Consider the following 25041-nt stretch of genomic DNA (forward strand, 5'->3'; position numbering starts at 1 on the left):
TACAATAAAAAGTATGTGAAAAATTTAAGGAAGAATGAGAGGAATAGTATAATTATACGTGTGGAGAGAAAGAGTAAGGTGTATGAGGTTAAAAAAACATCATAAAAACTCATAACATTATTTTAATAAAAAAACCAACACTTAATTAAGTTAATAATAACATACTTCCAACATTTTTTTTTCTTGACCTATTTTATTTGATTCGTTTGCCAATTCATAAATCTAACCATCAATATATTTGATATTTAATAATAAGTAAAAATTATAACAAATAGATAAAAGATATTTAATAAGTAAAAATTATAACAAATAAATATTATAATATGATTTATATATATTGAGACAATTCAAATAAGAGATCTCACATGAATATTTACGTATAAATAATCACAATAGATGATCAAAAGTAAATGTGTGAATAGTGCAATTCAAAAGTCAAAATAGATTATCAAAAGTGAATGTGTGAATAGGGCAATTTAAAAGTCGAAATATAATTAAGTAAAAGAAAAACAGAGGAATTAATTAAAGTACAGCATAATATTAAATTTTACCCAACTACATGGAAATCTACATACAACCTAATCAAGTGTATCTTTCCAATTGCACCATCTATTATTTGAGGGATTTACTATAAGGTCTGCCCTTGAGATTATGGGCATGTTCGGCAAAATGTAGTTGTATAGGTATCTGTTAGCTGCGGTAATAGTTGTTAGTTGTATGTGTAACTATTAGCTGTTAACTGTGAAAATAAATAATTAAATATAAGTGTTTGGTAAAATAATTGTTGACTAGCTATTAGCTATGAAATTCTAAAAATATAAAAGAAAAATTTCAACAACAACTACCTTCAACCTTCAAAAGCTAATAATATTAACTTTTCATATAAGCTATTTCAACCACTAAACAATACTCCCACCACTATAAACACTCATGTTTTTTTATTTAATAATGGTTTTGGATAAGTCAAACCACTAAAAGATACTGCTGAACACGCTCTATTAAGGGTGATGAAGCTATAACAGTAGACATGGTATGAGGTTGGAAAGATATTTAGAGAGTACTTGTGCCACAATGAATTCGTTTGTTCTTATGGCTAGCTAGCGATCCAAGGATGATTGATGATTGTGAACACTTACCGATGATCTTAGATGTCTAGTATGTGGCGAGGTTGAAGAAAATGTTGAATATGAGGTTAGATAATGTGTAATGCCCTGCAAGATTTAAGAATTAATTATTCTATGATGAAGCATGTTAGTGTGTATATTTCCTATTAATGTGTATGTATTTATATTTAATGATTTTGTGCTTCGTTTGTTTGTGGTCATTGCCTTTCTATTGGTCTTACGACAACCTAATAATTGGTGAGCAGCCATGACAAGATTAATATTCTAGGATGAAGTATGTTAGTATGTTTACATTTCCTTTTAGTGTGTATTATTTATCTTTACTGATTTTGTGCTTTGTTTGTTTGTGGTCATTGCCTTTATATTGGCCTTGCGATGACCTAATAATTGGTGAGCAGCCACAACAAGATTAATAATAAAGACGAGGAAGATTTACAAGTAGTAGCTGTTGGTAAAAATACGTGTTGATTCTAATAATAATAGGGGGTAAAAGAGAAAAAAATACTTGATTGAAGATCTCAATAACACTGTCACGTTATGAAACATAATCCATTGCCTTAGAAGTGAAATACGCCACCAATGGTACAACATTCCTAGTGATGCGCGCCCTCAAGTTTAACACAACTTCTCTCGTAATCCGTGCACCTGAACTCGAAGGATGAAATTGCAACAACAATTGTTCAGATATTAAAGGGTTGGTTTGTGTTTGATGTGTTTAGGGTTTTAATCTATTTCATATCTAGCATATGGGGACTTAAGAGAGTATGTATAGGAGTAGACGAAAACAAGAAATAAAAGAAATATCATGCCTTCCACTCCACGCGCACACAAACTGCCGAGCTATAGCTCGGCCCTACCAAATACACGCGAGCTGTCGAGTTATCACTCGCTTGCCTGCGAGCTTGTGCAACTGAGCTATCGCTCCCTCGTCTACGAGCTTGTGCAACCGAGTTATTGCTATCTCACCAGTGAGCTATAGCTCGGCCGTGCCGTCACCCGGAGAATGATAGCTTCCTAGATAACACGGTAATAACTTCCTCCGATTTGCATTACTATTGTCATAACTCCAACAACAGCTGCATTATCAATAACATATTGGGATTGAGTGATGAAGGTTATTTGTATCATGTTACTCTTCTTAAACAGTTTATTTTGGTATCATTTATGTGGATTATTGTTTAAAATACATTTGATTTTTGGGTTATTGAATTTAGCATTCGTTTGACATCATTGTGGTTTAAAATTTATTGGTTTTTTTTTTATTTATTTATTTTGAAAATCATATGCTATACCCTTACCTCTTAAACGCTCAAACACACACTTATGAATAGTGTGCGGACATTTATACCCCTAAAAATGTTTGTTTATTGTTCTCATTAATGTTAACTGTCTCTTTTGTTTTAAACTCATAAGAATATTGTGCGGACATTTATGTCCATATAAATATTTGTTTTTCCTCATTAATGATGCTAACAACTAAATTTGTGACATAAAGCCAAACCAAAAGAGCTCCCTGGACATGGCTAGCTATAACACAAAGTCGCCCTAGTTTCATAAAAAAAAAATTAAAAATTAGTCAAATTTATCATAATCATCATAATTTTGAAAACCGACAAAAAAATTAATGTCCAAATTAGTTTATATATGTCGTTTCCTATTTTTTATTTTACATAAAATGAAGACAAACGAGCCCTTAGATATTTGTTTGGTTTAATTTGGACCTTTACGTTCCAAGTTGCAATAAGAGAGTTTGATTTATGTTTTGAATCATAATTTGAATTTAATTTAGTTTGAAAACTACTTGCCTAATGTGATAGAAACTAAGTGTTCGAGGACCAACTCGATCAGCAAATGTTTAAGTTCATAGTTGAAGTCCAAGATTGGTTTTTATTCTCTATCACGCTCCCTCACATAAGAATCTATGAGATTTCAAATGTGGATGCAACATGGGACTCCTCATACCCAGCCCAATGCTAAATATTCCCATGAAAGGAGGGGTGGTTGAAATTAAAACCCATGACCTATTTGTCATAAAGGTTCTATAATATACCATGATAGAGGTCCACTCAACCAAAAGCTTAATTTTATGGTTGAAGCCCAAGATCGGTTTTAATCACTAAGATTGACTTTTATTAGGATTGTGAATGCTATTCCGCATAGGGACTAGATTCATAAAAGCAGGCAAACTTAGGAAGCGAATGGGAGAGAGTTTTTGTAGGCACCTTGTTGTGGCTATGGAGAAGGCAAAACAAGAGGTGTTCTTATGCTAATCTTAATAATCCAACTAACCAAGAAAGCTTGCTCTAGTGGTAACAATCAAAATAGCCATGAAAAGTGAGATTTTAATATACTGCATAATAGATCACAAAGAAAATAAGTACATATTAATTGGTTGAGCAGTTAGATTTTTTATTTTATTATTTTATTTTATTTTATTTTATTTGTTTTTTTTGGTGAAAGAAAGTTAGTGCTCTTTATTAGTCATGGTTGAGCAGTCAGATTAGGTGAATGTGATTATATACAGATGGTGCAGCAAAGGGTAACCTAGGAAGGGCAAGGGCATGAGGCTTGATTAGAGATAACAGTTGAGAGCTTCATAAGTTGTTTGCCTTGTATTCTGGCATTTACACTTGTACAAAAGCCGAGCTTTTAACTATTTAATTGGGCAGCTAATCAAGCAGTGGATTGGTCAGCTAATTATGAACTTAATTCGGAACAAAAACTCGTGTTATATAAAGCGGTCCTTAAGAATCTTCATGTTGTATTATTAGAGGATCTTAGCGTAGTGGCTTGGCTGAGATTGGTGCCTGAGAAGCCAGGACAATTGTTTCTTTTTCTTCCTTTCAGTCGTATTGATTTTTTTTTTTAGTTTCTTCTAAGCTTGTTATTTCTTTAGGGTTTGCCCCTCTCGTTCAAAAAAATAAAAAATCAAATTAGACACATGCCCAAGTATTAGCGATACCCATAGATAATGTTAGAAGAGAATAAAATTCCATAAATACGCTACATTTTAATAAAATTCCCTGCGTACCGTTCACGTCATCTTTTGTAAACTTGATTTTTTATAAAAAAAAATAAAAAGCTTGAAAAAACCGCTAATTCAATTAGCGGTTTATTTTTGCACCCATTAACTCGAGCAAGCCAATCAATATTACAGTACATAAAACCGCTAATTCAATTAGCGGTATTACATTATATGAAACCGTTAATTCAGGGTTCGTTTGGTATCGCTGTAGTTTTCTGTTTTTCAAAATCATGTGATATATATCATACAATGAATCAAAAATTAGTCAAACTTATCAAAATCATGATAATTTGGAAAACTGACAACAGAAAAGTGAAAATTTCTTTTTCTTATTTTCTGTTTTTGGTTTTAAAAAAAACTAAAAACTGAAAACAAAAACAATGCCAAACAAGCCCTCAATTAGCAATTTTGTTTTAAATTTGGCGAATTTTTTTTTTAATAATTACACTTGCTGACGTGGACGGTACATCAGAAATTTTATTAAAATGTAGCGTATTTATGGAATTTTGTTCTCTTCTCACATCATCCATGGAAATCGCTCCAAGTATTTACAAGAAGTTAATTTTTTTTTTAAAAAAAGGCATAAAAAAGAATAACCTAACTAAAATGATGCTGACATACATCCCACAAACTTTTCGTTGCAAAATAGGGTCCACTCCATTTGAGCAGTACTATGTATCTGGTTGGGAGCAAAATTTGTGTGCAAAAATCAATCTTCTTATTTTAGTTGTTTAGACTTCGAAACATATTTTTTGATGAGAGAGAATCAATAGCCCATAATTGTGGCCCTGTTTTGGTAGATTCGCCTAACTGCCATAGATTTTAGATAGCGGTTTTCATAATACTTTAATCAATTTTTGTACTGCAATACCAAATAGTCCAAGATTACTTTTTTAGATGAAGAAAAATTAAATATAATTACAAAAGAAAACCCCAATTTTTTTTCAAAGAAAAAAAAATAAAGATAACATTTTTGTACGATACTCGGTTTTTTTTTTGTTGTTTTCTATAGTGGGTTTTTTTATTTTCATGCCTCCCTTCAATTTTGGTTCAATTTATCTCGCTTTTTGACAAATTCAACATCGTCCTCCAATATTCCTCTCTCTACATTTTGGGGTTCTCGTTTCTTTTTTCTTCATAATTTTAATTTTTGTTTACAGATCTTGCGTTTGGTTCGCAAGCCAAAATCAAGGTTAGATTCAATGTTTTGAGTTACACAGTGTATTTTTTTATTTATATATATATTTGCACTTCAACTGTCTGTTGAATTTACTTTAACAAAGAACTGGGTATTGTAAAAGAGTGATATTTATTGATGTTGTTGTGAAATGTGTTGTGGGTTTTCGATTTAAATTTATTTGTGAAGGTTTTGATTCGTTGAACTGGTAATTTGGTAGCTTTGTTAGTATAAATTTTAATTCTTGCTCATGCATAGAAGCTGGTTTGTTGTTTTTGAGGGGTTTATTGAGCAATTCTTGTTATATGTTTTCAAGGGAGCTTAGTTCAATTGGTGCATTCTCTATCTGATGGAATTGGGTAGGGAATCAGGGTTTAAGATTAAAGTTGCATATATAATTGGAATTTGTGCTGTTTAGAGGGTTATATCTGTAAACAATGGAGGCTGAGATGGGAGGGAAAACTGATGTTTATTGTTCGGCGGTGATGCCGGTGTCTGACCCGAAAGCAGTAGGAAAGAAGACTTTGGAATGGGATTTGAATGATTGGAAATGGGATGGTGATCTTTTTCTTGCCGCTCCATTAAATACTACTCATACACCTTTAGATTGTAGAAGTAAACAGCTTTTTCCCCTTGGACCAGAACTTGCATCGAATAATAATGTAGGTTCCGAAGAGAGTAATAAAACTAATGAGAAAGAAAAGAGGGAAATGGAGAAGAGAAGGAGGGTTGTGGTTGTTCCTCATGAGGAGCTGAATGATGAAGGTAGACCACTGAATTTGAAGTTGGGTGAGCAGGTTTATCCTATAGCAGAAGACGAAGCTGATAAATTGGAAGGGAAGAGTGTGAAAAAGAGTAAGTCTGCTGGAACTGGAACTTCCCAACCTGCCTGTCAGGTAGAAGGTTGTACAGCTGATCTTAGTAATGCCAAGGATTACCATAGACGTCATAAAGTTTGTGAAGTGCACTCCAAGGTCAGTGAAGCTTTTGTGGGAAATGTTATTCAACGGTTCTGTCAGCAGTGTAGCAGGTTCCATGCTCTGCCAGAATTTGATGAAGGGAAGAGAAGCTGTCGTAGACGTCTAGCAGGGCATAATAAGAGGAGAAGAAAAACACTTCCTGAAACTTCACCTAATGTTGGTTCCTTGACTGATGAAAAGAGTTCAGGCTACCTACTAGTTAGTCTGCTGAGAATTTTGTCCAATCTGCACTGTAAGTACAAATTACTTACATTTTGTGTCTTTTTAAATGCAAGTTGGACGCTGATGATGGACATTGTTGATTGCTATGTGTTTTTTTTTTTAATTAAATTGGACTTTGGACTGTTACTGCATTGGTTTACTTGTCTGCTTCTCATCCATCACCTCTTAAAGTTGTTATCTTCAGTTCACCGTGTGTTTGTAGTCAAACATGTTGAATAAAGGAAATCTATTGTTGCATTCAGTAATATATTTAGCGAATGATCTCAATTGTAGAATTCGAAAAGACCTTTGGTATATTTACTTATTGTCATTATCTTATTTTAAAAACAGTGTATATGTTTTCACTTCTGTCATTTTGGTAAGAGGTGGATCCCTTTTACATCAACTCTACGCCGATTCTGACGGACATAATCCCTCTGATTCATACTTTTATTTCAACATCAACAATGCATTTGCACCAACACCTTTAAAGTGGTTTTTGCACTGCAGGGAAACAGAAAGTTGGATGTATGCAATCTTTTTTTAGTAACAATGGAGAGGTTGTTTCCAGTATACTTTAAATCGATATGCAACATATGTATGTTACTTTACAATAAATTAAAAGTGCTAAATCTTTGATTAAAGATATAACTAGTTCATTAAACAACAAAAACCAAGATTTGCTACCCTCAGGGGTTGACTGAGGAAAACTCCCTCTGATGCTTAAGTCAGTGCCTAGCCGAGTGTAACTGTAAAGGACCAAAAATGTCAGACCGAGACAGCAAGACCCATTAGGGCTTGAATGGGGGTATTTATAGATGTACTTTAAGCCTTTAAGGCATATCATCTTTTCTCAGATTCCTCTTTCTTGTCTATATCTATTCAGATCTGTACCGTTTTAGCTAGGTGCCTGTGGTTGCCCCCATACACCAAGTATTACCGAGCTTTCATTCCACCAGAAGTTTAAATTAACGTTGCTATAAGTGATTGCAATTCTGATTTAAAGTGTCATCCCGCTTTACTGTTATAGTAATGCGGACACTGGCAAGTTTAGAAGTAATTATTTAGACAAGCAAAATAATGATTGGAGATAGGGGTGCTTAAGATGTGAGTCTAGTTCGAGTTTGGGGTAGCTCGACTCGACTCATTAACATATCGAGTCGAGCTTAATCGAGTCGAGGTTTGAGCGAGCTTTGACCGAGTCGGGCTTTGACCAAATTTGACCGAGTCGATCTCGAGTAGCTTGCAACTTGATCCGTCTTAGTAGAACTCTCTATTTAGTGTAACATCTCTTCATTCTCCTTAATTTTGTCATTTGAGAAATACACATATGATGATGCGAGTATATAAATAATGTTTATTTATTAATTATTAATGTAACATAAAGTTTTTTTTTTATCAAAATATTTAATTATTAGTAAATATAATATTATACAAAGGAATTCGAGCTTCTTATGAGCTTTCGAGTCGAGTAATGAGCTACTTGACTCGACTCATTAACATTTCGAGTCAATCTCGAGCTCGAGTCGAGCTCACTCGAGTTGAGTTTTGACCGAGTCAAACTCGAGTAGCTTGCGAGTTGTCTTGTCTCATAAGCACCCCTAATTGGAGATATGGTACAAGCTACGTTGCTTTTTAATTTTGTTGCCTAGAGGAGTTGGTTATGTAATCAAGTTGTCGTATCTTGTCTCTGTGGAAATGATCCTTCTTGCTTGATTTTAAAAAGTTCTATGTGAATTGCAGCAAATGGTTCTGATGAGACAAAAGATCAAGATCTGATTTCTCATCTTTTGAGAAATCTTGCTAGTCAAGTTAGTGGAAGCAACCTGCCTGAACTACAGCAAGGATCTCAGAGTTTACATAATGCAGGAATATCTATCGGTGTTCCAGAAAAGGTGTCAGATCTTATTGCTGATCGTTTATTTGCAAATTAGCTTTCTTTTTCATGAAGCCTCTAATCCTTTTTCTGGTCCTCAGAACCCTTCTAGCGCACAAGAACTATGTCAAGCTGTGCCTTCAGCAGAAGCACGTATAGGATTATTGACAAGGGAAAATCAGCATCAGAAAGAAAAAACACAATGTGCTTCACAACCGGGCATTTTCCATCCAACTGATGGTTCCATAGCTACAAAAGGAAGTGTACCTGGGGCTTACCTTGGCATTGACTTGAATAATGTTTATGATGACTCTCAAGAATGTGTAGATATTCCAGGAAATGGACATGGTTCTATTGCTTGTGCATTCAGGTCAGAACATTTACAGAAATCAAGTCTACCTCAAACAAGTGGAAACTCCGATTCAAATTCTGGTCATTCTAGTTCTAGTGGTAGTGATTCACAGGTACATTCCTCTTCATGCAGAGCCTCTAGAGCTTACAATTTACTAGAATTTATTTGGCTGGAACACCCCCTCTTTCTTTTACACACACATATTTTGGATAGATGCTTGGCACTTCAGCATTTTAACTGTTGTTATTCCTATAAGAAAAGCAGGTGAGATTTGTCCACCCCCCCCCCCCCCCCTTCTTTTGGTTTCTAGCATTCACTTTGACTGAGAACATGACACTGGGACATTGATCCAAGAGTAGTCAGCGTTTTAAGTTGGGAAAAGCTGCATGCATCTCATCAAGAATTTGTGGACATGTTTTTAATTATTCATTGATTCTATTCTTCTTTAATAATGCTGTTACCTGCTTTATCATCAACATTCCAAGGTTTTGTGTAAAGGGAAGGGTACTTCTCATACTACATTCTTTTACGGAGAGAAGAAGGCGGGGGGGGGGGGGGAGGGGGCGCTATACATGATTCAGCTGGCAATGTCCTGTTCCACTCGTCAGAAATCTTTTTGGCCATTCAGGAAACATGCTTTGGGTCTTCTGTCATTCTTGTGTTTTGTCACTTTGTCTTTACTCTTGTCCTTATTATTCTAAATTTTGTAGGGCCGAACTGATCGGATTGTTTTCAAGCTGTTTGGTAAGGATCCAAATGACTTGCCTAATCAATTGCGAACACAGGTAATGATTTTGCTCTCTTTCTTATGATTAGGCCATTGTTTGATCAATTGTCTCGTGCTCAAAATGTTGAGGTATTTTAAATCTGTGCATTCCAGATTCTTGATTGGTTGTCCCACAAACCTTCGGACATTGAAGGGTACATCAGACCTGGCTGCATTGTTTTGACAGTATATCTTCGTTTGAACAAGTCCTTATGGGAAGAGGTTTTCTTCTTGTCCTTGACTTGGTAGATTGCCTAGTTTATGAAGGCCACATGCTGACTCTTTTTTCCTATTATTTTTTCAGCTCTGCTATGACATGAGCTCCAGTTTGAGTAGGCTCCTGAGTCTGTCTGATGATCCATTTTGGAAGACAGGATGGATCTATACCAGAGTGCAGCAAAGTGCAGCATTTATTTGTGATGGTTGGTTTTCACACCCCCTCACCAGATTTTTTTTTTTTTTTTATTAGATTAATGCTTGAAATATCATCACTTAGATGCTCTTTCATTTGCTCACTTTACTCACCTTTTTTCAAACTTTTTCAAATGATTATTTTGTTATGTCCTTTTCTGTATATCATACGATTCCTCATGATGATTCATGTTAGCCGACCCCAAATCATTTTGGGACTAAGGCTTTCTTGTTATTGTATTAATGTTTGAAATATCACAAGTTAGTTTATTACCAGATTCATCACTTAGAGTATTGTGATCTGTTTTTAAGAGTCACATAGCTGTCAGTATGCCTTTTTTACCCTTGCCAATTCAGTTCTTTTTTCTTGTGCTGAAGGTCGTGTTGTTCTAGATACTCCTCTACCTTTCAAAAGCCGTGGCAGTAGAATTTCAAGCATCAGTCCCATTGCGGTTCCTACTGCAGAGACAGTGCAATTAGTTGTTAAGGGTTCTAATCTCTCTGGGCCAACTTCTAGGTACTTTAACCATCATGTTATTGTAAGCTACTTCAGTTTTCATTTTTGAGAGTGGACTTCTTATTGTTACCTTTCTGTGCGGAATACATAAATTTTTCAAAAAGAATTTATCTATTTCTGTAAAATAATTTTGAGGCTTACATTTGAGACTTTGGTTAGCAGTTGATAACTTTTGATCTCTCAATTTACTACCTATAGGTTACTTTGTGCTATAGAAGGGAAGTATTTGGTCCAAGATAGCTGTTATAGCTTGGTAGAGAGTACTGCTGCTGAGCACAATGAGATTCAGTCTCTTAGCTTTCATTGCTCTATACCAAATGTTGTTGGGAGAGGATTTATTGAGGTAAATGCTATCTCATGTTTCTTGGTTAATTACTCGGTCATTGCATTCCCTCCGGTGTCTCACTCTTGTGTAAGCTGATTTCTTGTACATAAAGGATGAATACAAACTACTAATACGTTCTACTATCATATCTTTTCACAATATGTACCAATGTATTGCGATCTAGTTCTTTTGGTGTCCAAATAAATTTGGGTAAGGGTTGTCTTTTAATATCTTGCGATCCCAATCTGATGCCTGCAACGTTTGAAGCTTTCCTACTTGGAATTAGAAATTGGTGCTGACACAAATATTACTTTAGTTCTGGTTTTAAATGATTTGGTTGGTTGTATGTTGGCATTATTGTCCATCAATAGGCTACTTTACCCTGACTTCATTTTATCACAAGTACCAGTGTTGGATATTTGGCACTTGGATATGGGTGTGGAATCCATTTATTGCACTTCTTTACAGTTGAATGTGATGTTATCTTGAACCCTGAATTAGTAGAGAAACAAATTAAGAAAGTGGGACAGGGGACATCAAGATAGGTGCATGATATGCTTGCTTCAATTTGAGATCAAAATTATGTATACTCATAACTCATTTGCAAACAAGTGAAATAATCTGACATAATTGTGTTTGTTTCTGCTTTAAAACTTGACATGAAAGGTGATTGCCAAAGACTTCTAGGATTTGGAATATAATAAAAAGTGACATGAATGATGTGTTAACCTCGTATATTCAGTTATTAGATTAAGTATTCTTACCCTGAATTTTGAGCCATGTGTTTAAGACATTCAGATATGTACTTAGGTACACACAGTTTCTACTTGGTAATTCAGAGTTTTAGAAATTTAGAGTAATCTGTTCAATGTGTCTGGATTAGCCTGTTACTTTTTGTCCCCTGAGATACTTCTGGTAATTATTTTCATGCAGGTGGAAGATTATGGCCTCAGTGGTTGCTTCTTTCCATTTATAGTTGCAGAGCCTGAAATTTGTTCTGAGATTTGCATGCTTGAAAGAGTAATGGAGATTGCTGGTACAGATGAGGGTATTGAAAGAAGGAACGATGCCTTAGAGTTTATACATGAGATGGGTTGGCTGCTACATACGAATCGTTTAAGCTCAATGTCAGGCCAAACTAATATCCACTTGGACCTCTTCCCTTTTGTACGACTAAAGTGGCTAATAGATTATTCAATAAACCATGATTGGTGTGCTGTTTTAAGAAAACTTTTGGATTTGCTGTTCAGTGGAATTGTAGATACTGGAAATCATGCTTCTGTTGAAAATGCATTGTCAGAGATTTCTCTCCTCCACACTGCCGTCCAAAGAAATAGCAGGTCAATGGTGGAATTTTTGTTAAGATACATACCCAAAAAAGTTAAAAATACAATAGGCTTGGAACAGAAGCAGTCACATTATGTACTACCCAGCAGCTTCTTATTTAGACCTGATGTTACTGGCTCCAATGGGTTGACCCCTTTGCACTTAGCTGCCAGTTGTGCTGGTTTCGAGAATATGTTAGATGCCTTGCTTGAAGATCCTGGAATGGTAATGAAATTATTGAAGCTTGCTTTGATTTATTCACTATTATTGAAGTATATTTATTAGGTAATAAATTAAGGAATTGTTAATGAAGTTCTCGTTTAATTTTGTGAATCCCCATTATTCAACCTTCTCTTCATTCATTATCATCGTTACGTGTTACCATCTAAAGATGTGAGTATGAGCGGAAATGAAAATATGTGTTGATTGGAAGTGTTGCAATATCATCGAAATTACCTTGATCATTGATAATTGGACATTTCATGTAAGAATTGCTCTAATATATTTCATCACCATTCTAAATACCAAATAAGCTGTGTGGGTTTGTGGCTTTATAAATAGTGATTGTGTTTACTAATGATCATTCTCGATTCTAATATGTTTCTCTTGTTTAGGTTGGTATTGGAGCTTGGGAAAACGCCCGAGACAGCACAGGATTGACCCCGAAAGATTATGCGTACCTTAGAGGTCATAACCATTACATTGATCTATTCCAGAGTAAAGTTAACAAAAATTCATCTGGCAAACATGTAGTTGTGGATATCCTTGGACTCTCTAACTTAGAATACAAGCAAAAGCCGTCTGATGAACTCAAACTTGCAAAGTTCAATAGCTTATACACTGAGAAGCGGCAAATCAGTCAAAACTGCAAACTTTGCGAGCAGAGGCCAAATTATGGATTCAGAGGAACATCACTGACATGTAGGCCAGTAGTGATGTCTCTTGTTACCATTGCTGTAGTTTGTGTTTGTACAGCTCTGCTTTTCAAGAGTATGCCTCGAGTTTGTTATGTCTTCGTGCCATTCAGGTGGGACTCGCTGAAATATGGAGCAATGTAGTTTTACTTACATTCGGCTGTATAGTGTTAAAGAGGTTTGTGAAAAAAAGTTAGGAGTGGGAGACTGGCTGTTTCTAAAAAAGAGGGTGTAGCTGACTAATTAGTAGTTTGTTCAGATATTTTCTTGTATGAGCATTACACTCCTTGTACATGTAATCTTATCTTTCGCCCTGCATTTATAAAGTGAAGATAGAATTCAAACGTCTAATTAACCAAAAAGTGTAATGTAAAAGACAATTATTTATAAATGAACTGTTGCCTACTTGCCTAGTCGTAATAGCTCTTTGGATCTTGCTTCAGTTGTTATTTTGTTGGTTCAGTTGAATAGGAGATTGATTCAGAGTTTCAGACTGAATGATTTTCGTAGAAAAGAGAAGAGACGAGGCTGAGAAGCTCACTGTAATAGTTGATGTGTTGGTTCAATATTGTTTGAATTGGTTGAAGAGATCAATACAAGCTTAGAGTTCGGCTTTGTCTGGGATTTGATCATGGAACTGGCATACAAAAAATTGGAGAAAATGAGTTTAAACCTCAATCTCCACATATCCTACCCTAGACATTCTCCCTCTAACTCTCTCCATGTTCCCCCTCACATCACGTCTTCAACCATTGCCACTGATTATTGTCATCAAAATTCAAAACTAGCTAATACCGTCATAAATTCTTCAATCATTGTTCTCGTTAGATTTAAAACTGGAAATAAATTGATCCGATTTGAACTTGACTAAAACTGTACCAATTGAACCTAACAAAGAAAAAGTTTCAAAAGCCCATGAAAAGTTATTTATTGATTGTACATAAAAATTGAGAAACTGAGACCATTCAACTAAAATATTCCAAATTACACATAAACTTATAAGGCTAATCAATCCCATAAAAATTGACAGAAGCTAAATGAAACATCATAAAAGTTTACGACATAATGTACCACTGACATCTCGTTTTGTTCTAAGGGCATGTTCAACAACTACTTTTGATTAGCTTTTAGTGTTTTAACCAAGCCAAAACATTACTTAACTCATGTAATATCGTTTGAAAAAGTAGTGGTAGAGGATAGCTTTTAGAATGTTGTTTGTCAAAAGCTACCAAATTCACCTTAAAATTACCATTATTAAAATTTATCTTACAGTTTCAACCACACATACTAATTTTAACAATAGCTGAAAATTAACATTTGCTCTCTTAACTATCATCAACTCACATCTGGATTGCTATTCGTCGCTCGCTTTTTACCGGGCATCGCTCGCAAATTAAAGTGATTTTACCATTTTGCCCTTTGCTCGATTTTTTCAATTTAAGGATGCCCCGACTTGTTGTAATGAAACACGAGCTTCCTCAAAACAGTACCGAGCATTATATTTCTTAGTTTTCTTTTAAAAAAACCCCGAGCCTCAAAATTCCCGAGCGATTTCACTTGAAATCGAATTTTGTTTTTCACAATTGTTTTCCGTTCATTAATCTCTGGGTTGAATATGTGGAACGACGCCAACGCTCGCACACCGGAGGCATCGTCGGAAGATTCCATAAGTTTGCAAAAAAATTTTAATTCTGTTCGAAGGACATCCGCTTGAAAATTCCGGATCCTCCATGGAAGATCCGGAAATTCCAGGCGGATCTAGACATCCGCCTGGAATTTCCGAATCTTCCATGGAGGATCCGGATTTTTCAGGCGGATGTCCTTAATAACCGTTTTTTTTTTTTTGCTTTTTTCGTTTTAATAGTAATATTAGTGTTGTTAATGGTAGTTTTGTTATTATTATTATTAGTGTTGTTATAAAGAAATTATTATTATGGTTGTTATTATTAATGTTGTAATTATTATTAATATTAGTATTAGTGTTGTTATTATTATTATTATTATTATTATTATTATTATTATTATTATTATTATTATTATTATTATTATTAGTGTTGTTATTTTTTTTAGAATTGTTATGATTATTGTTATTATTTTTATGGTTATTTTTATTATTGTTGTTATGATTATTGTTGTTATGGTTATTGTTATTATTTTTATGGTTATTTTTATTATTGTTGTTATGATTATTTATAGGGCTTTTTCATTTTTACCACCTTCAAATAATGACTTTGTCGAATTTACCACCTCCAAAAAAAAACATTTACTTTACCACCTCATAAAAAAATTAAACATCAGTTTTACCACCTCATCTGAGCTCAGGTGACGGAAAACGCTTGTGGGGCCCAGCATAACGGCTAGTTTTTGATTTTTTCCCAAATTTCTCTCGATTTCCCTTTTATTTAAACCTAGTTCTTCATTTGTACACCAAATTCTTGCAGATTGGAGATTAATTTTTGCGATTTTCTTCACAAATCAGTATTTTTGGGCAACCTTAACAATCCCAAACCCTCTAATTATCAAACAATCAATTGAACTCCTCGACAACAAGCATCAAATAGGTAAGCCATTGTCGTTAATTCTCTAGCAATTTTCGTGATTTCTGTTGTAATTTTTTGGCAATTCGTTGCGTGATTATGTTGCATTTGCTAAGAGTAATTGAAATTGGGCGTTTTGTGAGGTCAATTAAACCCCAATTTGAATTAAAATACTTAGGATTCATGTTAGATTAAATTAGATTGGGGGTTTTTGTTATGTGAATTGGCTACTGAAATTAGAGTTATATTATGGTGATTGTGTTCAAATACAATTAATTTCATTCTTGTTCTTACTGAATTTCAGAAGGGAATGTCTTCAGTTAGCATGTCACCCTCAAAGGAGAAAAAATGCCAATGTGGAGTTCCAATGTCTAGGCTGACTGCTTGGACTAGGGAGAACCCAGGACGCAAGTTTAGGACCTGCAAATTCTATGATCCTGTGACTGAGTCAAGGGGGTGTAAAGCTTTTGAGTGGGTGGATCAACCAGATGGAACACCTTGGCAAACAGAGGTGATTAACAACTTGCTGCTGGACAAGAAACTAATGAAGGGAGAGCTGAATGACATGAAGAGGGAAGTTGATGATGTTAGTGGACAAAGGAGGTGCTTGCTCAATGAGATTGACAGCTTGAAGATGAAATGCAAAGCTCTTAGCTCAGACAGGAAGAAGATGATCAAGGAAGTGCATGGCAGCAATGCAACAACAAAGAAAATGCTCACAGTACATGCTATTGTTGTGTTTTGTTGTTTTGGTTTGGTACTGGCTATGTATTTTAGATCTTAGGTTCATTTAGGAATGCTTAGAAACAAAAAAAATCCCCAACTTATGTTGTGTTTTGTTGAATTATTATGTGTGGATGTTGGGATGACATTTCTTGTACTACTTTTAACAAAATAAATGAGAAATGGAACTTTTTGGTAGAAACATATCACAATTCGTATTAGTACTTGCAACACAATGTTTGAAATTGTTTTACATTGGCTGAGACAAAAGTTAAGGCACCTTTGTGCAAAATCATTGTTCAACTATCATTGTTCAACTACCAAATAAACTTGGTTGTCTATTACAAAATACTAATGAGTAGACCTAGGGTCACAGTTGATTGAGATCCTTGTCCTTCTTGCTTGTCATTACATGAAGCTTGGACCTGGTCTGTATTTTGACTTTGGGAGGAGTAGTTGTTGGCACTCTTGTGGGCTGACTCAGGCTCCTGTTGCTCCTGGTAACAGGCTGAGTTGGCAAAGGCTCTGTTCTTGTTGCAGGCTAGCTTGACACAGCAGTTGCAGGTGCAGCATTACTTGACCCAGCCTGTGCTGTTGTTGGAGGCTGATATTGTGGCAACTTCAGTGCAGCCTGCAATCACAGTATGCCAAGACTCAGAAACAAAGCCACTAAATACACTCAAGTCACAAAATACACAAAATACCTGTCTTGCTGCTTTCTCTTCACTTTTCTTTCTCTGTTCCTTAAGCCAAGGATTCTGCATCTGTGGCCTCCCACCCTTTGGATTTGTTGCAGGTGGGTTAGGCTGTTCTGGTGCTGCTTCAGCCTTGCATGTTTTGGCAAAGTGGCCAAACCCACCACAGTTCTTGCATTGTTTCATCACCTTTGGCTTCTTGCCCTCAGGTGCTGCAGAAGTGCCCTCCCCTGGTTCAAGCTTTCTCTTATTTGCCTTAGGTCTTCCTGGCTGCACTTTCAGCATAGGTGGCAAAGGCTGTCTGAGCTTGACCTTTTCCCAATTCTTAGGGCCAGGCATTGGCTGTATTGGGTTCTCATATGCAGCCAAGTATGTCACCCTATAGTAATGTGGGTGCACATACAACTCAGGATCATCCCTTTTGTCCATTATGCAAGCAAATGCATGGACACAAGGTATTCCTGTCAACTCCCATCTATAACAAGTGCATTTTCTCTCTTGCAGATCCACAATGCACTGATCATCCTTGTATTTCACCTCATAAATTTCATCCCTTGAAGCTGTAACCTCACATGTCATGGCATACTTCTCCAACCCATCAAAGACTTTGTTGACAAATGGGGTTAGTAAACCTTCCCAAGACTTTGCTGCCTCCTATTTGTCATTACTCCTCTTCATCATATATCTTCTAAGCCATTCCATTTGAGTTAGAATAGGCTTGTCTTTGGCATCTCTAATCACTGCATTAAATGTCTCACACATGTTGTTTAACAACATGTTAGACTTGCAGTTTGTAGAGAAAGCATGCCTTGACCAGTGCTCGGGGTCAATGTTTGACAACCACTGGTATGCTTCTTCATCCAAAAAATTGATACTTTCCATAGCAACTTCAAACTCAAACTGATACAACCACACACATGACAACCATTCAACACAACATAGACACATGGCATACAGTTTTCACAAAATAGAAAGACATGTAAATATGTGCAAAACTAAATGTTCCTAGCATACATTATAGCTCACCATAAAACTGACATAAAAGAACCTAAATAGAAGCTTACCAGAGTGCTTGCCCTAGCAGCAGCCCAGAACAATTCCTTGAAAGTTGCACCATGAAATTTCAGTTTGAAATTTGACCAAATATGCCTCACACAAAATTTGAGCTCAGCTTTGGGGGCCACATCTGCAAATGCTTCTATGAGACCCTACACACAAGGCAAAACTAACAAGTTAGTGTACAGAAAATTCAAATAAAGCAAAGTAATTTAAACACAAACACAACCCACTTACTTTCTGTCTGTCAGACATAAAAGTCAAGCCATCTCCTTGGTCATACACACAAAGTGCCTTGAGCAAGCTCTCCAGAAACCAGCACCAGCTGTCCTTGTTCTCAATCTCTGCAGTTGCCCAAGCAATTGGGAAGATGGAATTATTGCCATCTTTTCCAACTGCAACCAAGATCTGCCCAGGGTATGCCCCTTTTAGATGGCACCCATCCACCCCAATTACTGGTCTGCAACCAGAAATGAATCCATCCCTAAGTGCAACTAAGCACACAAACATCCTCATAAAAATTGGTCTTTCAATTTGATTAATATCATCCACCACCACATTACACTCACTCCCTGGGTTCCATTTCAGCAGTGCCTTCCCATAGTCCCAAACCTTTGAGTATTGCTCTGATGAAGAGCCATATATTATAAGCTTTGCCCTGCTTCTAGCCAACCAAGCCTTGGAGTATGTAATTTTGATCCCCAAGTCATTCAAGGCCCTGTCCTGAATCTGTTTAATCTTCCATCTGGGGTTGCCCCTGAACTCCTCCAAGTACCTGTCAGCAAGGAACTCTGCTGTCACCTTGTTGTTCATTTTACTCCTAACACACCTATGCTTCAGCCTTAGTGTCTTAATTTGCCAAGCCTCTGATTTCACAAGCCTTGTTGCATAAAACTTGAACCTACACCTAACACCCTTACTACATGTACACTTCACTATCCTACAACTGTTCTTGTTATACACACACTTGCATTTCCTTTTGCAATATGCTGTTAGCCTCTTTGAATCATTGTGAAGAAGGTAATACTCATACCTATTTTCAATTGCATGTTGTCTCAAAGCTTTTCTCATTGTTTGCACATCACTGAACCTTTGACCAACTACAAATTTGATAGCCCTTTCAAAGTCTGTCTCAGGGTTAAACCAAGTAACACTACCCTGATCATCATCTGAATCACCTTCCACACTCTTTAGCTCATCAGAATCACAAGTTGCCTCCTCTTCAACCCTCACTTCAATTTTCTGTAGATTTCTTTCTATGTCAAACCCTGTGTCCTCATCATCACTTTGATCCCCTCCTTCAGTAACTCCCCTCAAACTGCCTTTCACCTCACTGTTAATATGGTCTACATTTTTCTTCAACCACTGTTCATCATCATCAGAGTATAAGTCCTCCTCTCCCTCATCAACTTCTAACTCAAAATCACTCAACTCAGAATCAGAAGACTCTGTATCACCATCCTCATCACTAAACACATCACTGTCATCCCTTAAGCTCCTCACTCTTTCTTTTATTTTTCTCACTAAATTAGCAAAATTTCCAGTCTCATCCCCAACCTTAGCCTTACCCTTATCTGCAGCAGTGAGTTTACCCTTCCCTTTATGTGTATTAGCATTCACTTTCTCTGCCCTAGGAAGCCTCTCCTCAGCCTCTCTGTCATGTATAACAATGCCTTTTAACCTAGGGCTTCTCCTAAATGGCTCTTCTTCAGTGGGCTTACTAAGTTCTGGGCTGGGTTTGTATACTTTAGGCCCACCAAACCTCTTTTTCAGTTCCTTCCTTTGTGCAGGGGTTAGCTCATTCCCAGATATACATTTGAAGGGTGTTTTGTTAGTCCCTTCAATTGGCTCATGACTGGTAACATACATCTCACATGCCCCCTCTTTGTTCACCGACTCTAGGAAACCATTCACCTCACCATCAACAAGCTCCCTTTTACCATTCACCCAAGACTTGCCCTTTTGTTTATACCAGCAACTATACCCCCTAGGAACCTTCACATTCACATACACAAACCCATGTATAGCTGCTTGCCTCAAAAAGTGTACATCTATCTTATTTTTTTCCACCTTTCTCATCCAATAAACCCACCCACCATCCCAAGTTAACACCCTCCTATTTTTACCAGCTAAAGAAGGTATAAAGGCACCCCCTACTGTAATTTTTAAGTCCACTGTGTCCATTCTGTAACAACACCAACAAAAGCACACACAACAATAACCAATTTCAGTAATTACAGTAAACAACAAAAACCAATTCACCAATTACAGCAAGTAAAAGCAATTCACATTGACTATGCACTAAATTAACAGTAACCAAGTAAATCTAATTAACTAATTATTTAACAAATGCACACTCTAATTCAGTCAAAGATTCGCATAATTAGGGTTTATAATACTTTAATTCACAGATTCCCCAAAAAGGCATACTTTACCCCAATTGACAACCATAAATCCAACGAAATGTACTAATAAAGGGTTTAAAGTACCTCTTGTAGTCAGGAATCTCGATTTCTGTCAGCAAATTACCAAGCTTTTGGTCCCCTCACCCTGTGGAAGATGACAAGAGAAGCTGATGTGTTGCAATTTTGTGGTTCCTGCTCGATTTCAACCACCCAAATTGATCTAGGGTTTCAGTTTTTACAGAGAGAAAGAGAAAATTCAAAGGAGAGAGAAGCAGTTACAATGAGAATCAAGAAAAATCAAAGGAAAGAGAGACGAAAATTGATGAGGAAGTGAAAATTTGGTGAGGCATTGATTATGGAAGGTGGAAGGTGAGAAAAGGAGGAGACAGAGGGAAATCGATTTTAAAAGAATTAAATTGGAGGGAAGTGACAGTTAACTGGGCCCCACAAGCGTTTTCGGTCACCTGAGCTCAGATGAGGTGGTAAAACTGATGTTTAATTTTTTTATGAGGTGGTAAAGTAAATGTTTTTTTTTGGAGGTGGTAAATTCGACAAAGTCATTATTTGAAGGTGGTAAAAATGAAAATACCCTTATTTATATTATTGGTTTTTTTTATCATTACAGGGTTCGGAGTACGAAGACGGCGCCGAATGTGTGAACTATAGTGAGCATTTTGTCACGGACACGGTTTTTCCAACTTTCGATGATGCCGTTAACTGGGCGGATGCTGTTGCCCTAAATCTGGGATTTGTTCTTGTTATATCGTCTAATTGCAAAATCAGAGATGGTCGGCCTTACCGGTATTTGAGGTGTGATAGGGGCCGAAAAAGCCAGCCGAGGGATCTCGAGAACGCAAATCGGAGGGACACAAAAACCAAAGCTATTGGTTGTCCGTTCTACATCAAGATTTACTATGTGTTCGTGACCGATAGTTGGAGGATCCGGGCAAAAAACGATGCAACTAGGACCCATAATCACCCAATGATTGTATATCCGGAGGGTCATCGTAAGATTAGTGGCCTCAGCCCGGATGGGAAGAAGGTTGTCCACGACATGACGAAGTCGAAGGTTGCGCCGCGTAACATCATGGCGACGATTGCAGAGCAATTTCCCAACGATCATCCAAACATCCGACATATCTACAATTACCGGAATGACTTGAGGGCGGAGATGTTCGACGGGAGAGGAGGCGTTCAACAATTTTTGCATTTGGCGAGACAAAGCCAATACCTTTACTGGGTCATGTCTGATGATGTCGGCGTTCTGCAACATGCGTTTATGGTGCACCCGATCACGGTGAACATACTACGCACGTACCCACATGTGATGGGTATGGATTCGACGTACAAGACCAACCGATACGGGATGCCGTTCCTTGAGATAGTTGGGGTGACACCCACAAATCAGAATTTCCTTGTGGGTTATGTGTTCATGCGCAACGAGTGCACGGGAAGCTACCGGTGGGTTCTACAGAGATTGAGAGAGCTGATCAGGTATGATAAGGAGCCGTCGGTATTTCTGACAGACCGTGAGCTGGGTCTTTGTGCTGCATTGAGAGAAGTGTTTCCCGGGACGTCGCATTTGCTTTGTCGATGGCACATTAACAAAGATATGGAGGCTCGGGTCACTAATATGTTCAAGAACAAGAAGATTGGGAGGCAATTCAAAAACGGTGCTTGGAAACGTATCATGGATGCTGCGACCGAGGCGCATTATAACTCAGCTGTAGATAGAATGAAAACTCGGTGGGCAAGTTTCCCAAATGTGATTAGTTATGTCGAGAGAACCTGGCTTTGTCATAAGATCAAATTTGTGACGTTTGGGACGAACCAGGTTATGCACCTCGGTAACACGAGCACTTGCAGAGTTGAGAGTCAACATTCGGCCGTTAAGATGTGGTTTGAATCCTCGACAGGTTTGTTTTTTGAATTTCATAGTTGTCGCATTTGCTTCGTCGTAGTTCTAATATTGGTAAATCCTAACGATTTTGTTTATAATGTTGATCATTGGCAGGTTCTTTGGATACCGTATGGGCCTGAGTACATTGTCATATTGCCATTCGTAATTCTTTGGAGGTGTCAAGGTCGAAGATTGGTGAGATGTACAGACAGTTGCCACTGTCTCGTATTAACAGCAGGGTGTCTCACCATCGTTTGAAAGTTCTGGATGGCGAGATGAGAAGGATGAGAGAGCTGAGTTACCAGGTGCATGAGCGCTGTGGATGTGCAATGCTTGTGACCCATGGTTTTCCTTGTGCTTGCTAGATACATGAATCGCTGGTTGCCGAAACAGGCTTGTACACAAGGCAAATTCATCCGTTCTGGAAGACGTTGGTTATTGGCGATAGTGTTAATGAACCGGAGTTTGTTAACGACTCGAACGAGGAAGCTGCACATTTCCGTTCCCTGGTTGATGAGGTCGTCGGTAGTGATCGTGCTGTGCTTAGAAATGTGTCTCGCATCATCGAGGAGGAGCTGCATCCGGACCATACAAACCTCGAAGAACCACAAGTAAACCTCAATGTTCGAGGTCGCCGAAGAAACAACGACACCAAATGTAATCTCAGTTACTTCGAACATGTGGATCGTCGAAACACTGAAGTTGGTGCGCAACAACCAGGTACGACTTGCTATTAATTTTGTGATTTACACGTACTTTAACTTGTAACGTACTAATAATGAAAACATAAAATTTTGTGCAGGAACAGAAGATCAAGGTGACATCAGCCAATGCAGGTATTTGCACTTGCTTCCAGGACCGATGTTGCCTTACATCACGGCATGGAAGGATGTCATTGGCGATGGTAACTGTGGATTTCGTTGTGTGGCCGACTTCTTCCTCGGTGATCAAGCGCGCTGGTATGATGCTTGGGAAATTATAGCGAACGAGGTCGGCGCTCACCGAAACTTGTACGAAAGGATATACGGGTTAGGAAGGGTGTTACTGAATGTGGAACGTATCCGATGGGAAGGCGGGGTTGTTGATTCACGGCACTGGATGGTTGCAATTCAAGATTTATTTCCTATTGCTACTTGATTCAACGCAATGGTTATTATTCTGGGTGTCGGTACCGTACCGACCTGGTATTACCATTGCCTCACTATCTTACCGCCGCGTGCACTGAACACGGTCAGAGCACCCGCCCGGGAATTTGCGATCGCTATTGTTGAGGATTCCCACTTCATCTGTCTTGAGCTTGCAAAGAACTCACCTCTTCCCCCGATCGCAAGATGGTGGATACAGAACCACGAGCCTAGTGTTCATGGATGGGATCAGCAATATCAGGCTCGAAGGAACATGTGGGATGCACTATTTAGCTGAAAAGATCTATGTACTTACGTTCAACAGATGTATGTACTTATATTAACCAGATTTATGTACTTACGTTGAACAGATTTATGTACTTATGTTAACCAGATTTATGTACTTACGTTGAACAAATTTATGTACTTATGTTAACCAGATTTATGTACTTACGTTGAACAGATTTATGTACTTATGTTAACCAGATTTATGTACTTACGTTGAACAACTTTATGTAATTATGATAAGAAGATTTATGAACTTATGTTGAAGAGTTGCCACTATGTAACATAAAACAATAAATAAAAGTAATGATACAAAAATTCAACAAAAAAAATTGGTTCAACAAAATAACAACAAAATCCAACAAAGTGTCATCACAATCCAAAAAATAAAATAAAAATAGTTACAGTCCCAAATACAAAGGAAAACAAAGACAAGTGTCATCACAACCCCATCATCGTCTTCCAGTCTTCTACCAGCTGCTCAGCCATTGCCCTGGTGTCACGCGTCATGCTACCAGGCTCATCCAGTGACCGACATATAACCTCCATCGACCGACCCATCCGCTGCAAATAAGAAAAGAACACAGTAAGTATATAAACCACAATTGTATATATGACATTTAAAGTATAATAAAACACAAGTGCTTACATAGTCCGTGTTAGTCCTCTCTGGAAGTCGGTGACCTCTATCAGATGACGACCCACCCGGAGAAATACGAGGATGGGAAAGTTGATACAGCTACTGCATGTAACCAGGAGCGACCGTAGGACCTCCACCGCCGAGTCTAGTCAAGGCACTTAGAACAACACTGAACGACGACCCAGGGACAAACCGAGACCACATCACCGATGTCATCTCGGTTGGAAACTCAACCCGATACATCTTCAAGTTCGTCGGTCTCTTAGCCTTCTCAGGTCTGATAATAGTCCTCGGAATGTCCTGGACAAACCCCAGTTGCCGGATCACTCGATCAGACATGTATGGCTCAATGATAGATCGATACTGGAGGCAGCCAATAAACAAGGTGGCGGGCACGCGTCGTGCAGCATCAACTCCATAGGGGAGCCAGTTGACCTCATTGTCGGTCAACTGATCTAACCTAGACCGAAAGGCGAGGAGGCGATCCATGCTCTTGTTGGGGCATCCTGCTCCCACATCCCAGGCAGACGCGCGCGAAACACTGAGCTCCCTAGTAAAGATACCCTGCTGAGGCCGGAAGCACGGAAAGTACTCGTAGATCCACGCCTAAAAAAGCGTGAGACAACCGGCGATCGAATCGGCATCTTTTCTAGATGTCGTACCCAACTGCCGATACAAATAC

At 37.6% G+C, this 25041-nt stretch overlaps 4 protein-coding genes across 5 annotated transcripts; 2 read left to right on the forward strand and 2 right to left on the reverse strand.

The window, feature by feature from the left end:
• The first annotated feature begins 4857 nt into the window (after positions 1-4857).
• On the forward strand, positions 4858-13414 carry LOC110718144 (squamosa promoter-binding-like protein 1). Of its 2 annotated transcripts, XM_021896942.1 has the most exons (11): positions 4858-5341; positions 5643-6538; positions 8251-8402; positions 8485-8847; positions 9446-9520; positions 9616-9723; positions 9806-9923; positions 10291-10429; positions 10628-10772; positions 11688-12305; positions 12695-13414. In XM_021896942.1, the coding sequence occupies exons 2-11, from the start codon at positions 5764-5766 to the stop codon at positions 13136-13138; spliced, it is 2937 nt and encodes a 978-aa protein (XP_021752634.1). In that variant the 5' UTR covers positions 4858-5341; positions 5643-5763; the 3' UTR covers positions 13139-13414. The 2 variants fall into 2 exon arrangements, with proteins under 2 accessions (XP_021752634.1, XP_021752633.1); XM_021896941.1 differs by having other exon boundaries at positions 4858-6538.
• Positions 13415-16434: 3020 nt separating this feature from the next.
• Positions 16435-17597, reverse strand: LOC110717618. The gene is made up of 2 exons (XM_021896365.1): positions 16959-17597; positions 16435-16885 (listed from the first exon to the last, which is right to left on the reverse strand). The coding sequence occupies exons 1-2, from the start codon at positions 17526-17528 to the stop codon at positions 16796-16798; spliced, it is 660 nt and encodes a 219-aa protein (XP_021752057.1). The 5' UTR covers positions 17529-17597; the 3' UTR covers positions 16435-16795.
• A 6-nt stretch (positions 17598-17603) lies between these two features.
• LOC110718042 lies at positions 17604-20966 on the reverse strand. The gene is made up of 4 exons (XM_021896843.1): positions 20495-20966; positions 18243-20190; positions 18014-18157; positions 17604-17849 (listed from the first exon to the last, which is right to left on the reverse strand). The coding sequence occupies exons 2-4, from the start codon at positions 20187-20189 to the stop codon at positions 17604-17606; spliced, it is 2337 nt and encodes a 778-aa protein (XP_021752535.1). The 5' UTR covers position 20190; positions 20495-20966.
• Positions 20565-23447, forward strand: LOC110718043 (protein FAR1-RELATED SEQUENCE 6-like). Its single transcript, XM_021896844.1, has 6 exons — positions 20565-20684; positions 21036-22326; positions 22425-22438; positions 22549-22615; positions 22704-23030; positions 23113-23447. Exons 1-6 carry the CDS (start codon positions 20565-20567, stop codon positions 23445-23447), a joined length of 2154 nt encoding a protein of 717 aa, XP_021752536.1.
• The last annotated feature ends 1594 nt before the right edge of the window (positions 23448-25041 follow it).

The sequence above is a fragment of the Chenopodium quinoa genome, unplaced genomic scaffold (genome assembly GCF_001683475.1).
Source record: "Chenopodium quinoa cultivar QQ74 unplaced genomic scaffold, ASM168347v1, whole genome shotgun sequence".
Classification (NCBI taxonomy): domain Eukaryota; kingdom Viridiplantae; phylum Streptophyta; class Magnoliopsida; order Caryophyllales; family Amaranthaceae; genus Chenopodium; species Chenopodium quinoa.